General features: G+C 39.0%; 1 protein-coding gene across 4 annotated transcripts; it reads right to left on the bottom strand.

The window, feature by feature from the left end:
* Nucleotides 1-268: 268 nt before the first annotated feature.
* On the bottom strand, nt 269-16,666 carry RAB23 (RAB23, member RAS oncogene family). Of its 4 annotated transcripts, none has more exons than XM_083831358.1 (7): nt 16,528-16,666; nt 15,203-15,426; nt 14,297-14,382; nt 8,645-8,801; nt 7,084-7,166; nt 5,720-5,812; nt 269-4,837 (listed from the first exon to the last, which is right to left on the bottom strand). In XM_083831358.1, exons 2-7 carry the CDS (start codon nt 15,355-15,357, stop codon nt 4,698-4,700), a joined length of 714 nt encoding a protein of 237 aa, XP_083687484.1. In that variant the 5' UTR covers nt 15,358-15,426; nt 16,528-16,666; the 3' UTR covers nt 269-4,697. The 4 variants fall into 4 exon arrangements, with proteins under 4 accessions (XP_083687484.1, XP_083687487.1, XP_083687486.1 ...); XM_083831361.1 differs by having other exon boundaries at nt 15,203-15,395; nt 16,524-16,662; XM_083831360.1 differs by having other exon boundaries at nt 15,203-15,395; nt 16,528-16,660.
* Nucleotides 16,667-16,707: the final 41 nt, after the last annotated feature.

Below are 16,707 nucleotides of genomic sequence, written 5' to 3' on the forward strand. Positions count from 1 at the left end.
TCGAATCCCACTGTTGGCAGCACACGAACTGGAGTCCGGCACGCACACGCTCCTGGGCAGAGTCAGGTCGCACAGCTACAGGGTTACAGCAATTTCTTGCTATTTAACACGGTGACAATTTAATATAACCACAAAAATAGTGACCTGCAATCAGACCAAACAGTAATCAAAGAAATGCGCTTAAGTCGCATGATACAACTAATGTCACTGACAAGAGACCAGCAGAACTGACTTGTGGGAATTTTACAGGAACACCATACACACGATATTCGTTTTTAAACATTTATTTGTCCACTTGAGGATTTACTGTAAGTTATATTGACTTTTTCTAAAAATATAATACATTTACTTGAGTTCATGAAGGTGATAAAAACAGTTATGTGTATATATATAATGTTTTAACCATTTAGAGTCACGGGAACTTGCCAATAAGAGTAAGTCACTTCTTAGTAACAACACATCTTTAGCTTTGCAATGACAACGGTTTTTCTCCTGGTCCTATTTTTATTTTTTTGAGCAACTTTAGTGGTTCTGCTGAACCACATCTGTGTCAGGAAGAGGAAACAAGAACGCTCACTCCACAAGTTAGTTATCAGCATTCCCCTTTGGCTGCAAACCTGAGGATGAGGCTCACGCAGCACTAGGACTCGCCTGGCTTTGAGGTGACTCGTCCAGAACCCCTCTTTGACATGGAACTGCTTCAAAGTTTCTCTTAGTTTACCATAGCACCTTTCATCTTAAATTTAATAATTCCTGCATTTTTTCTTTTATGACTTTGATTACCTTTTAGGATGCCATATTTAAGTGAAAAGTATTTTCTGCTGTTAAATGCCACTTGAGCATGAAAAAAGAAAGATTTGCACAACTGTTACTTTCTACAGAAGTACAGTGCGGGGTTTTTGATGAAATCACACCTCTTGGGCCGTGGTTGCTCTGTTTGATGGACACCTCGTGCTCAGGAACTACAACTTCAGCCAGAGGTTTATGATTAGATTTAGAAAAACAGGAGCGGCTTAGGTACCGCCGCTGGAATCCAAAGCATGTTTGTCAGTTTGGTGTGTGACTGAGTTCTCCCAAGAGGGTCCAGCAGTGCAAATAATTAATTGCATTAGTCTGTTAACTGGTAGCTATACACTTGACTAATGAATTATCAGCATCAAAGTGCACGTTCACCAGGTATGTGCGTATACCCAGGCATAACCTCAAAGCAGTGCGTGTCCAGCTACTCAATTCCCTCCAGTACAACGTACAGCTACAGAAGTGATGCAAAGAAAAACTACATCAGATGTGCTATAGCCCAACAATGAAAAAAAAAGACAATTTTTACTGAAGTATAAAAAAATTCATCAGGAAATAAAACTGACGGTATGGTAATTTGTGCATTTTGACCAAAAAAGGTTGCCTTAAGAAACGCTGAAAATAAGAAAGCTCCAAAATTGTCTTATGTGGAATACCCTGGTTTTTTTTAATCAACCACAGACACAAGCACAAAAATCTTACTGTGACCAGTCTTACAACCTTGAGGTCTGTTATTTCCAGTTGGAAACATGTCCTTAGCACTACTGCTCCGCACCAAACGATGCCCCACTTGCTGGGAGAACACCCATTCACTGAATGGATACGACACGGCAGCAACAGATGCTTGAGAGCTGTACTCTTGAGTGAATGCTTACTTCACTGAGGCATTAAGTTACTGAAGTTTTCTACTACCTTTATCAGCTTTATCAGCTGAAAGCAAAGAATTCTGGCAAAATTTAGATCGTGTATCCAATGAGCTACTCAAGAGACATTAGCAGATATCAGAGGAGCGCAGCTCGCTCAGTCTCACGGAAGGAAACTGCGGTAGGTGCAGAACTGCACCCTCTGCCACCACGCAGTCAGCAGGAGCACGAGAAGTGACTGCACCGTGGTATTTTAGTGAGAACATGGAGTGAAGAATGGGGGCGATGTTTATAACAGTAAAAAAAAAATATAGAAAGGACAATGTGAGTGCTGGAAGTGCAGGCACCTCTCTTCATCCAAAAGTCAGGAGTTATTCCCACAGAGCAGTGATACGAATACCTAAGGATTCCTGCAGTATGCAACTCGTCTGGTTCACATCTGTAAACTAAAACCAGGGGGATAAAAATTACGTTTTCAAGCAGAGCACATGCAGAGTGCTCCTCAGAAAAATGCTAATTTGGACAGTCTCCATCTTGATCGTACTGGCGATTAAGCATTGCAAAGTCACAACAAAGAAAGAGCCACTTAAGATTTAAGATGGGAATGAAATTAAAACTCACTGTTGCCTGGTCCTGCAAATATATGTTCCTAGATTAAAGCACTTACATACAACATTTCAATGTATCCTAAATTTAGCAGGTCTGTCAAGTCTCCACCTATGAAAATTTCTATTGTTTTCAGTCCTTAACCACCTTAACATAGTTGTTTATAGTGACAAGACCTCAAACGCAAATGGCTTCTGTAATAACACAATGATGTCTGCTGTAAAATACGTAACAGTACAAATGGTTGTTACACATCAGAAGGATTTTTCGGTACTCTGTACAAAGTTGAACAAGGCAAGAAAGATGTTTCAGACACTTTGCGGGCTTTTTCAAGAAAAATTAATAAAAAAATGTTAAACTGGCAGACAGACAATGAAATGTAAAAGTTTCCATGTTAAAAACAGTTGTCGAAATTCTTCAGGCGTACCCTCTATCCTACATCGTGACACTGTAAGATGGCCCCATTGTGTACAATCATAGGTCTCTGTTACCAAATCCTACGTACCTTACTTCTTAAATCGTTAAAGACAGGTGGGACTCGACTCCGTTTAGACATACATACATACATACGTGATTAAATGCACTTGTTAAAAAATAAAGGCATCTATCCAAGAGAGGATACAGGAAACACGACAGCGAAGGACACAGTTTTGCTGCAACGGCAAAGGGGCCCGAGCGGCTTCTTGCCACCACCGGGCGATGCTGTGACAGCTTGTCAAAGAAACAACGGTACTCAGTAGAAAGTCTAACACAGTAAACATCAAACGCAGAGTTCAGAGATCTACACTGCTTGTGCATAACTTGCCACCCACTTCTCTCCCTGCAGACAGTGGGACAAGAGGACATTTCAGTTTCCATACTCATTGACTTAGAAACAAAGTAAGTCAGGCTTCCTATAGGAATTCACACAGTGAAAAGTCCTTCCTCCAAAAATATACAGGATCAGTCGAGTCGCTTTCACTCTCATACACTGTTTAAAAAACTATTAAAATTCTACATTTTTTTCAAGCAGCATATTTTGCATTTGTCACTGGCAGGTTTGTTGTAGAAATCCTAGAAAGTTAAAATTATATCATACCATACAAAAACATGTAAACAAAATGGATATTTTTAAAAGGCATGCATGCTCTTGAAGAGGATTAAAAAGTGTTTATTTTTGGTAAATTAGATATCTTGCTTAGCAGTTTTAAAAGCACCTTAGTGATTTAGGAGCCTAAACCCAAATACCTTTAATTTAGATTTGGGCTCCCAAATGTCTAAATCAGTTCTGTAAAATTATTTACGTACTTGATTTTTTTTGCCATGTCTCTGATCTTGCAGAATTAGATTTTCTGTAACTGTCAGCTAATTTTGAGTCGGTGACAACATTAAGGAATGCCTCATTAATGTAATTCAGTTATTAGCTGCGGTTTTTGGATCCTCCATAACCTAGCTTACAGTACCTACGAAAAATTTCTCCAAAGAAGATAAATATTTTGTGACGCCACTTTGCAAGTTCCTTTTTCATAGATAACACAGAACACAGCAATCAAACTTGGGACAGGAATATGATTACGTTATGTGTTCCATCTGGATATCTATTAGTGTTAAAGACTTACTTGTTCAACCTGTTAAGACTGAGGAAAAACAAACTTACAAAAACATCTGTAGCACAGCATTAGGTAAAAGAGGAACGTTTTTGGCACCATCCATTTTTAAATCTAAGCTTTTAGGCCCAAGTATAGCAAGTTAAACATACACAGCAGCAGCTGGGAAAGCCTCATCAGAAATGTAACGTTTTTAAAGGAAAACCTTTTCTGAAGATGCTATTTCATAATCATTAGCTGATCTCCAAGTAATGTATACACTGGAATTTAGCCTAAATATTCATACCAAATGTTTACATATATGCCGTAACAACCATATATAGAACACAAGTATATTGCACCAACAGAACTGCCAGAATACACGTTAACACAGTCAGGCATAAAACGTCACATCTTCATTCTGCTCTTCATTTAATTTCTTAGTGTCCTGGCTAATCAAGTCTAACATTTCCTTTGAGTTGCGAGGTTGCTACTGTACCTTGGGCCATAAGGTTACGGTCCGTACCTATACTTGTAAGTATTATCCCTACATTATGTGCTTCACAATTCAGCAACACCTAGTTCAGAGCTCTGTAAATAATTCCTTCAAAAAGATGCTTATTTTTTTTTAAAAGAGTGCACAGGGACAGGCATGGTTCTGTGTTTTGCCACCAGGTGTCTCACTCTACATACCAAAACCCACTGCATCAGCAATTTTAGACAAACCCATCATCTATCAAGGATCCCATAGGCACAAGATTCGCTAAAGCACTGGTAAAATACCTCTAAAGCTGACTTTTTATTCTGTATTCAGTTGCACAACTTCATCCAATTCACTGTTACTCTTTTTTCCTCCAGAAGTGGTCTAAGGTATGCTGCAGTTGCTGAAAGGACTTCTGCTCTTCTTGGTCCTCTGTTTGTTTGGTTTAAGGTTGATGACATCTCCCCCGTTGAGAGTGCTAGAATTTTGGTTGGGGTGACTTCCAGCAGCTGTGTTAAAAACACCTACAGAATTTAAAGACAAAAAAATATTTATATTTCTTCACTTCCTGCAGTATAATACATTAACACTGAAGATGCAACAGTTACTAACTCACAGTACTGGAAAAAAAACAACAACAACAACAACAAAACCACCTTTTATCTACTTTGGGGACAATATTGCAGCTAAATTTGATGCAGAGCCAGCTGGAATTACTAGGCAGGCAGTATTTAAAGCCAGTATACAACAGCTATGTAATTGAAGGGTAGCAGATTCACTCCTCCGAGTATGTGTATGCTACTAATTGCACAGTAACAAAATTATGGTTTGTTGAGTAATGCAGTAAAAGAAAAACACGAAAATTTTAAAGTTAGAAACTTTGCAGAGAGAAAGGTATGGAAGAAGAGCGAACACAACCCAAGTGCTTTAAGGAAAATTAAAAAAACAGACTCGGGATTGCTTTAAAGAAGGGCTCCGAAAGTTCAGTGTTCCCTCACAAAAGGCAAAGTTTACAAAGACTTTATTGCGTGCCAGATTCTTTCACAGTGAGTCTCTTGTACATCTGCACTAAGATGAGTAACGCTAATACTAATTACATTAAAACCACCACCAAGCATCCCTTCTCAAGCCCTTACACAATGTTTTAAAGAATTTAATAAAAGGGCACTTGGCAAACATTAGCCAGAAACTTCAGTACATCAATTTGACAATCTTGTAACTTTAGATAGTCACCAAGTTATTTTACAGAAGGAAAGGACACAACATCCTACCATAGCAAGGTAAAAATTACACCCCGTTCACCAGCTATTAACTCCGTAAGGCAACAGATGGGACCAGAAGCTTTGATGGCACAAAATACTCTCTTCTGTTTTTATTATTATTATTGTTTATTACAGCATACATACCAATCTTGTTACTGCTTGTATGTACTAGCTCTGGTTCTTCAGCTGTTTGTTGCTTGAGCCTTTGAAGGTATTTATCAGCCAAATACTTGAAAACTGGAATGTTAAAAAGAGAAAAGGCACATCAGGGTATGCTTAAAGATAATATTCAGATCAATAAGAAAACCTTCATATCCAGTTTTGGTTGGTGACAAAAGCACATTTGACACGATAGGTTTAACACAGTCTAGCAAGTGATTCTCCCTTGGCAGGCCTGGCTGTGTACCTGACCAGAATCCAAACTAGTCCCGTGCCAACCAGATCTTACAGGCTGCAGTACTACGGTCTTGGTCTTGCATGGCATACAAAAACATCTCAATACTCCTCTAAGAAAGCTGGCATATAAATCTTGCTGAATGTTCCAATTCATGCAACTTGAAATTTGTAAAGTTATGTAGGAATTATTATAACTATATTATTTTTTTTTCCAAGAAGTTTTAGAATAATAACAGTCATATAAATCAAGGCTATTAATATAACTCGGAAAGAACACTTTTCTAATTAACAAATGCCACCCTCATTTGTATAAGGGTATAAAACGTCTATCTAAGACACTGAAAACCCTACAGCTGTAGGCAAATTTTCATTTGCAATTAATAACTCATTTAAAGATGATACAGAAAATTTTTACAGTTTTTATGGTACAAATTTTATGTTCCAAGGTGAAAGTTTGGAAAGTTGCTAATGGAGGAGAAGCAATTAGTTTACTTTTAAGTTTGCCTGATTAAACAAATGAAAGTTAGCAGAGACTATAATTCCTGTTTATTCAAACTTAGCCCTGAAAAGACAGTGACTGAATTGTATAATGATATTTGTATTAAATACATACATTAAAGCTGAACTTGGGAACTACTAAGGTATCACCAGCAGACAAAAGGCTGCAACAGATGTAATTTTTAAATGTACTTTATTTAACTAAACTACGAAATAATTTATACCAATTATTTCTTAACTATTAACAATTGTGAATTAAACTGTTCAACAATTTCTATATTGTAATAATTGAACTTCTACGTATACACTTTAAAAGCCCAGTGCTTACTGACAGTCAATAGGACGAAGAAGCCCCCAAAATGCTGGCACTTCTAAATCCTGAAGCTACACACCACTCATGGAAAAGAAAGGAAAGATGTACACAAATAAAAAACAGGCGTAACACGCTGATACCAAGCCATAATAGCTATGTTTAAAGCGTGCTGCTAAGAAATATAAGAAGGATTGCCAAGAGAATGCAAAAGCAATGTTATATACATACGATATACAGCCATGGTATGTATATGATATACAGCAGAGGGCAGGACGGACACCTACTGTGTTGTATCTCGTACCTTCACTTACGTTTAGGTCTTCCTTCACCGATGCTCGGTAGAACCGTAGTTTTAGCTTTTTTGCCAGTGCTTCTGCCTCTTCACTGCACAGTAGAAAAAGACTTTTAAACACTAATTTCTATAATTTGTCAGCATTTATCAATTCTTATAGGCAAAACGCTTTGCGGTAAGTTAAACATAGCAAGGTGGGCAGACAGTCAAAAACCACCTGATCCTTCATTTCTTTACAGTATCTCTACTATGGCAACAAAGTATTTCACATGCAGTTTCTTTATGAACAAAAAAAATTCCTTTTCAATATTTATTGACTTCATTAACTAAAATTTCCCAATTTCCCAATTTCACTGGTGTCAGTGAAACCAAAAGGAAGGAGGTTGTAATTAATGGAGCTTCAGAATCAGAACAGTTACCACCGTAAAGTCAAAACAACCAAAAAACGTATTTCTTAACTCTATTTTAATAAAGCAGTAGATGATGCAATCAGATGAGTTCAAGAATTATTTTCTTTTTGGTGAAAGAGAATTTGTGCTAAATGTTAAGGAAAAGCTGAGAAAACATGAGAATTTCACCAAGAGAAATCATGTCATTAGAAAGATGAAATTACTGTGGCAGATGGAGTATTCAGAGAACAAACCTAAGTGACATACCATAAATAACGGGGGAGTTCAAATGCAATTTTGCTTTTCCTTTGAAGAATACTCAGTATTCTTGGCAGAGAGAATACAAGCTGATTTATGCCATCAAGGAGAGCAAACACAGAAAAAAGAAAGCCAGTGTAGGAAACAACAAAAAGACGAAAACTCCAATCTCCCAGGAAGGTGGTAGAAATAAAGTAGTGGAGAATGATCAAACTAATCATGCATCACTTTCCACACTATGGTAAACAGGAGTTAATATTTGTTAAACCGATTTTATAGCAGGAATGAAAACAGGCATATACACAAAGGCAGAATAAACTGACAGTAAAATCTATGAAGTAAAATATAATAAAGAAGGATCAGCAATGTGCAGATGTAGGTTTCTATAGTTACAATGTTTTGATAAAAATGAGCAATAAAAACAAACTGAAGAAAAGGGAAGCAAAGAATATGAAGATACTTTTTCAAACAACCAGTTTAATATGTCCTGGCCACTCTACCAAGCCTTTGGTAACTAAACTGGGCAATGCCCAGCAGTTTAACAGTAACTGTAAATTTGTAACAGGAGGGCAAATTTACAGTTTTACAATCTCTGATTAAAAAATAAATATCACACCATGGCAGAACCAAACTCTTGATGCTATTCCTCCATTTTTTAGGCCGATACTTCAGAAGGCGGCATGAAGCTAACAGAGTTTTTAGCCTGGCAAACACATCTGCCCAAGCAGCTACGCTCCTGCAGTAATGCCAGAAATCTGTGCTTCTAGGGCAGGTTTTGATGCAGAGCCTAAGTTCGACAACCTAGATATCAGAATTCTTCACCAAAACCTCCTATTTTTGTTTGTTTGCCTTTTTTTTTTTTTTAGCATGTGTATAAAGGGGACATTAATTGTTCTTTGGAAACATTAAGATAAAACTCTTACTTCTTTATACAAGAGTCATCAAGAAGATCAATCTTATTCTGCACCAGAACTGTGGGAATGTCTCCAACTTCAGACACCACTTTTTCCTTCCAGGTAGGGATTGCTTTGAAGGACTCTCTGTCAGTTGTAGAAAACACAAGAACACAAGCCTGGGCTCCTAAAAATACAAAAAAAAAAACACAATTACAAATGCATACAAATCAACCATCAAACCAATATAATAATAATAAAAAACAATAATATTGAATATATTTCAAGCGTGAGGGGTTTTTCCTGGTTTCTTCCATAAAAGCACACTTTTACCACCAGCTTGTGGCAAACGAATGTTAGAAAATTCCCCAAATGCAAAGGAATAGATTGGCATATTATTTCAACCATTATACCAATTCTTCCTGATGGCTGAGTCTGGTACTTTTCAAATCATCTCCAGCAAGGCGTACATTTGCAAAGGAAGGAATAGGAAGGGCCGTGGAAAAGACTGGAAAAAGGGAAAGTGAAGTTTGCTTATTGCTCACTGCTTTTCAGACGGCTTAACTGGAAGCCAAAAGGCAACTATTTTTCATGATTCAGTATCTGAAAAGCATAATTCACATTTTCTTTAAAGTACAGTAATTGGGATTTTGAAAAGCAGAGAAATAACCACAACTTTTTCTAAAAATTGTAAGTAAATTGTTTAGTAGCTCTTTAGAGAAATTTCATGCTCATTTGGTCTCAGCACTTTGATATCCACGCGCACACAGAAAATGTTTTGTAATATTTTTGTTATGGTTTTATAACAGCCTTAGGAAGTAACAGTAAACCCATAATAAATAGTGAAAACCCACGGATTCAAAAAGTACTTCAGTAGTTAAAATATTAGTGAGTAGTCTTTTGACTGTCCAGTGGCCCTTTGTTATCCTCCAAAACCTACTTGTCTTTGCACATAAACACATGGCTGTTACTTATATGCCTGAAATATATTTGATATTTAATAGTAGGATTTTGCCTGCTTGTAAAAGGATTAGATAGCTAATGTTTTGGAGAGCCTAGCGGTATCTTGTGGCACACATCCCAACCTACTTACATACAGCATGAAAAAAAATATTTCATCAGTGTGATTTTTCTTTTATCCATGAGTTTCATCAAGTATCCCCCGTTCCTGTATTGTTTGCCCTTATACTTCTCTGACACAAAACCCTCAAGTACTTTTATTAAATTTCCTTTTATTTATCTTTTCAAAGCCAAGTTCAGTCTACCTTTACCAAAGTTTTCCTATGCTCTTTAAGCATTCTTTCACCTGCCTTTATGACTCCTCTGATATGGTTTTATACAGAGTAATAAGAACTGCCCTCAGAAATTAAGCTCTACCAATAAAGTAGTAGCAATGTAGCCTTTCATAATCCTCCCTATCTTATTACCTGTGTTCTAAAATTCTGTTTGTTTTCCCTAATGTCCACATCATGTTCTAACCTGATGTACTTAACATCCGATGAGGTATGTATAAATCTAATTATTCTTTCTAAGGCAGGTTACCTTGCATCTGTCAACGCTGAATTTAACCCATCATCTTGCCATCTAGCCTAATAAAGCCTCTCTTAAGTTCTTTGATCTGCTGGAGTGGGAACGTGTACAAGGCTCTCACCATCTGCAAACATCATCTCGCTCGGTTTTAAGACTAAGGAATCCATTGCGAAATTTCCACTCTAAGGAACTTTCACTTCATCTCTCTTTCCACCCATTCCTTCTGAATGCTAAAACAGAGATAAGTTGGCAACAGTAAGCGTAGAGGGAAAAGTTCTAGCATGTTAGTAAGTCAAGAGGGTGGCTTACAAGAGCAGATTTATTTATTCAATTTAGATGCAATACTTCTGTAACACGGTGGACAGGGACAATAAAAATAACGGTCAGCTTGGCAATACTGCTTTTAAAGGAATTATATAACAGTCTCTAATCAAAGTGAGATATTTTTGAGGGCCTTCCAGATTCTGGTATTTGAAGGTTCCTACCAGGAAGTTATTAAAACAAACAACAGTAAATGGAAGTGTCTTTCATCATCAACAATGCCTATCAACAATGACAAATTATACACACTTATGTGACTGTGTGCTTCCAAGCTTCTGCTGAAGGTTTTGACCACTGGCTTGTAAGAAATACCAGAGAACACAAAAGGAGTATTCTTCTCAAGCTCGATTCAAAACATCATATACAATCTTTCTGAAAGGATGCTTCATTACAGTGCAAAAGTTAATGTGGCATCAGAGTGCGCTAAAAGATGCTGCAGGACAGGTATCTTACAAGGCAGATTATTTTCATCTTCTAAGAATACTGCTAAATACTCAATATTTTTCTTGATAGTATAGACAAGTTTAAGAAACCATAATATCCCTGGAGGAGTTCCAAAAAAAAAAAAAAAAAAGACAAAACCCAGGATTTAGGCACAGAAACACCTCTCTGTAGTGAATGACAGTATTTAAGAGAGTCAGTAACATCAGTACCTCACTCACCCAATCCTGATGGAGTCCTGCACTACCTCTGTCACACAACTGATTGTGTACAACAGGCACCAGCAGCAAAGGCACAGGGCAACACCAGACACGAACACAACAACTAAAGCCAACAGGCTCTCTATGAATGTTTGAAATGAGACTTCTTTTGTAAGATGTTTTGCAAAGCGACTCTAAGGTATTAAGGAAAAGGATACTGGATTTTTCTGGGTGTGATTACTGCTTTGATAATCCCTATACTGTCCCGACTGACTACAGAATCACTGAACTGATATCCACACCTAGACTAATTCAGAAAAAAATTAACAGTAGTGCTGGCATCTCTAGTTGATTCAAGCAGAGCATGAGCTTGGCAGCTGAGTAGGTCTCAAAGACCCTCAGCAAGCTGTCCCATCCTCAGAGGCTGTGTAACTGTATCTTCTCCTTTCATAAGGACACAATGCCTGTATAATAGAAATCAGGTAAAGAAATTCCTTGCCACGGGTCGACTCTCACAGGGCTTTATACCTCACACCTATTCATTCTTCTGTTCTTGCCCTCAGCTTTTTCAGGCTATGACAAAACCACATTCACTACAAAATTGACGGTGGCCTGTTCGACCTTAAACTGAGATCAAAATCCGAGGTCAATGATATCATCATCCAGAAGTTCTTGTTAATGTTGACGGTCTACCTGCTGTGGATCCTCGCTACCTTGAGTACGTTTCTAACTTGACAAACAGGACATCTGGCTACTGGGCTACAAAACGAGGAGCCTGGTAATTTGATGCATCAGCGACAGACTAATGAGCAGGAGGTGTCTTTTCCTTCAAAAAACTAACTCAAGACTACAGTGGTAGTGTTTGGAGGGAGATGCAAGCACTAAGAAGCGATCAAACACTGCGTTGCAAGACCTGTAACGTGAACAGAAGGCATGGGGCTGCTAATGACAGCCACTCGTGTATTTGCTTAGCTTACAAATGAAGTACCCAGCTGCATAGAGAATGCATGGCTTACAGGATAGAAAAGGAGATGCATGATACGATATAAAAAAAGAAACCAATACATATAAAGCTTCCTTCAATTATTTGAATTTAGGCTGCTGGACAGTTTGACTCATCGTGTTGTATGATGATGGGAACGCAGCTACACTGGCTGCACATATTCAACTGTGCAGAGAAAAATACATGACAAGTCCACTGACAGCTCCGATTTTGTTTCTCTGCAAGGCTGAATGAATTTGGTCCCCAGACAAAGGCTCAGAAACAGACTCTGAAGCATTCACTGTGCCATCACGGATGAGCAACTGATCCCTGAAGAACTGACAATGCACAGTGTTCCAGGACAGCACGCAATCCCTGGTGTAATGACAGTGGTCAGCGTGACAGTGATCTGCGGGAGGTGCAGGACTGGAAGAAACAGCCCCTCCCTTGGAGGCATCTTTCCCTTATCAGCACTAATTCACATTGAAATCCTTACATTTATAAAGTAACCTTGACCTTTTGCTCTATATAAATGTGCTTGCAGACCTGATGCTAAACCAAAACTGCATTCCAGCCTCCTAAAATCTCCCTCATCCTTCAAAGTCCAGTGCAGAACAGTCACTGTGTCTAACAGCTCGTGCTGTTAGGAGAACGATCACATTGTCCACAGGATCCACAGGATGCTGCCGTTCTGCTCCACAGCAACCCCTTCAGTATAAAGATCCTGAGGGCAGAGCTCTAACTGTGCTACGCGGGGCATGGGTCATGAGCAAGATACCAAGATTCTCGTGGTGATTATTTTTCAAACCACCAGGTTTGATGGTAAGTGAGGACAGTAAGTGTACTGCAAAGTTCTGGACGCTCTGTGCTTTGGCATAACAGTCCCAGTAATGAGGAGAAAAAGGCTTTGGTTTGAAACACCTAGGGACTGCAAGGCACACAAGAGAACTAAGGGCAGGGAGAGTAAAAGAGCTCAGAGATAATCAAGAGCTACCTTCTAAAATTCATGTGCTCAACTTGTTAGCTGTAAAATAACAGAATGATCTATTTCCACATGAGGGTAAGAAGAAATAGGAAAAGAAGTATCTTTTGCCAAAGAAATGGCAGCCATCAATTACAAGGGACAACCAGAAATATTACTAAAAAAATACTAGTTATCAGAACTATCATGAAATATAAAAAGCTCAGAGAACTGAAACACCCTGAAACATCAAGGCATAACTCAATTTGTCTCTAAATGAGATAATATTTCTAAGATTTTACATCATAGCAACATATTTTTCCCAGCCATCAGGTAATTTTGACAAGAAGCAAATGACATAATTTCTTAAGTCATTTGTATCTCTTGTTAAAAAAAAAAAAAAAAGGGAGGGGAAATATTCACAGCCACTGTTAAATTATATGCAAAGAAAGCACGCAATTTGTAACTGGCTAAATAGATAGGCTGCCTTTACATGGCTGAATAATACAGTTTCTATTCTATGAAGTAAATACACTTTCCTTATTACTCTCTTATGTTAACGTGTTCAAAGCAGTCAGTACCAGCATGAGAATTACTGTGCTTAATAAACTATCTTTCCAGGATAACTGGTGGATTTTTTCTCCCTTGCATTAACTTGTAAGTGCCTCAGACATAGTTTTTGGAACATTTACAAAGGCACTTCTTACAGAATTAAGGCAATACTTTTAGGGGGAAAACACAACTACAGAAAAGCTAGCAAATACAAATCAAAATGAAGAAACAAATTTCTGAACTCTGATTCTAGTTTTCCCAGACCTTTTCCTTATTTCTATTACTGACAGTTATTATGCAGTATCATGATCAGAGTTCCCACCTGAAACTTCAGAACTGCCTTAAAATATATTAATAGTGTATATTGGATTATAAATACATCACTGACATTAAAAACAAATTAAGTTTGATTTTGAGTTAGACTGTTTGAACAGCTCCATAAGAGTTTCTGTGCAGATATTTGCCTTATGTTCTGTTTTTTCAAAGGGCGCTACTGAGCATAATGCATAAAGTGGCACTTAACTAAGACAAGGATCTTACATGAAAGGGAAAACATTCAAGAACTGAAAAAAAACGAGCTATACATGCTTTGCACACACATGAAATAATTAAAATTCTTAATAGATAGAAAAATATCTTAAAGATGTGCAGACCAAAACCACCCAACCACCAAATAATAAACATGGTATTTTCACCTCTGTAGTAGGCCTTAGTTATGGCATCAAATTCTTCTTGACCTGCAGTGTCCCATAACATTAGCCTGACGTCTTCATCGTTAACTCTGAAATAAACAACACCGTTCTGCGATTAATACAGAACAACCAACATAAAAACATTTCCATCTCTACAATATAAGAGTAATTCAATTCAAATTTAACTTGATGTAAATATAATGGAACTTAGTATTGATAATGGTTCACCCCCGTACCATACTATGGCAATAGAGCCTCAATTACATTAGTGCTCCTTCTTGACAACCCGTATTTTATTTTCTTTTTCCTTTCCTCTTCTTCCTCTATATTCTCTCCATGAAGAGAAATAACAAGAAATCAAAACAAAACTTTGGCGGCTGAATAATGTTCTTTTTGTCTTTTTAATCAGCTTACAGAATGTATAGATTTTTCTTTATTATTACCATCGTATTTTCCATTTTATCAAACATTATTGGGTATTACCTGCTTATATTACATAGAGACTAAGTCTATAGACTAAGTCTATAGTGTATTTAACTATTTTTCCCAGTTATTTAATCTATATTAGCTCCTAAACTTGTGCAATTGTTTAATCATAAGCACTTTTACTTTAAACAAGAAATCACAAAGAATATCAGCAGGTGGTAGAATACATAGGAAACTTGTTAAGAAAACTTAGAATGACAGAGGTTCCAACTTTTGCTTTTGATTTATAATTCTAAATCTTGATTAGAAAATGGAGTGATATAATTTTAGCCCTCAGTCCAAAAGAGAAAACAGGTCCCTTTACTTAGATTCAGAGGCTGCAAGCCTTGTGTTTCAAGTCTTTGCATATCTTTAGATTTCGACAGAACAAAGAAACAGAAGAAAAGGTAAAAATGGATAGCACGACATCTGTTTAATACATACTGGATTTGTCTTTCCAGGAAATCTACACCAATAGTTTTCTTGTAATCTTTTGTAAAAATCCCCTTGCAATATCGCTGAATCATACTGGACTTCCCAACAGCTCCATTTCCTACTACTACCACCTTGATGGCCACCTCCATATCTTCTTCCAGCATCTCTGCAGCTCAGGTGACTAGCTTATTCACGACCAATTCTGTAAATAAACAGCTATGTTCATAAAAACACTGTGAACAGAAAGCAAGAGGAAAGACGATTTCACGTTAGGATTCACAAAGACTGTACCACTTATTTCCAGCTCTTCTACAGACTGCTTAGGTGACCTTGGGCAAGTTATTTCATCAGTCAGCACTTCAATTTGCCACTTACTAACTGGACACGAACAAAACTGTTCGTAACATTGTCCTTTCACTCTATGAACGTATGGTATGTCAGTTGTATGCCTGATGCTCTACCTTTGATGTGCAAAATGCCCAAGTGACCAGTCCAACGCGTACCATGGGTCTGAGGCACACAAGGTTCGCTTCAGCCCCCGCTCCCGTACCTGCCCCAGGTGCCGTCACCTCACAGCAGCAGTGATGCTGCCTAACCCAGTGACCACATCCCTTGCTCCACTTCTTGAGAATTTGCCTAAATTTGTCTGAAGAAGTGGACAAAGAATCATCATCAAATAAGTTTGTGCGCTATTATGACTAATTTAGGTTTGGGCACGTGAATCAGAACATGAAAGGTACTAAGTATCACTGGGTGATTCAGGAGATGTTGCATTTTTCAAGAGTCTTTTTTTAAAAATTAAGAAACTGGATAACCCAACTGCCTTAAAACGTTATTTTTAACGTTTAAACCGTTAGATAGCTTCCTTAGAAACGTTTAATGAGCAAGTTAAGCTAGGAAAGCCTGCACCCCAGGAGCGAGGTGTGTGAGCGGTGCCCGCCGGGGCTCGGCAGAGGCAGCAGCCGCCCTGCTCTCCCTGCGGCCGTACTCAGGCGAGACTTTTACCCCAAAAATCCGGGGTGGAAAAAAACCAAAACCACCCGCAACCCACTGTCAGCCGCAGGTTTTTCCCTCAGGCTTTCCGCGCTGTTCGGCGCCCGGCCCCGCGGGGCTGCCCGCCAGGAGCTCGCCTCACGGCGCCGCCGCCTCGGGGCGCGGAGACAGCCCCGGGGCAGGCGGGCAGGGCTCGGGGCCCCGCCGAGGAGGGACGAGGGAGGCGGGGGAGCCTCTCCCGGCCGCCCCCCGGCCCCTTTCCCCGCTGCCCCCCCGGGTCCCTTCTTCCCCGCCGCCTCCCGCCTCGGGTCGCCCCCGGCTCCCGCTCCCCTCTCACCGACCCCCCGCGGGCGGCGCTCCCTCGGAGGGCACGGCGGCGGCTCCGCCTCAGAGACAGCGAGGGAGGGAAGGAAGGAAGGAGGGATAGAGGAGGGAGGGAAGGATGGAAGGAGGGAGGAAGCCGCTCGTTGGGGCCGGCCCAACCCGGACGCACATCCCCGCTCCCCCGCCCGGAAACGCCG

Source organism: Anser anser (assembly GCF_964211835.1).
Source record: "Anser anser genome assembly, chromosome: 3".
NCBI lineage: Eukaryota > Metazoa > Chordata > Aves > Anseriformes > Anatidae > Anser > Anser anser.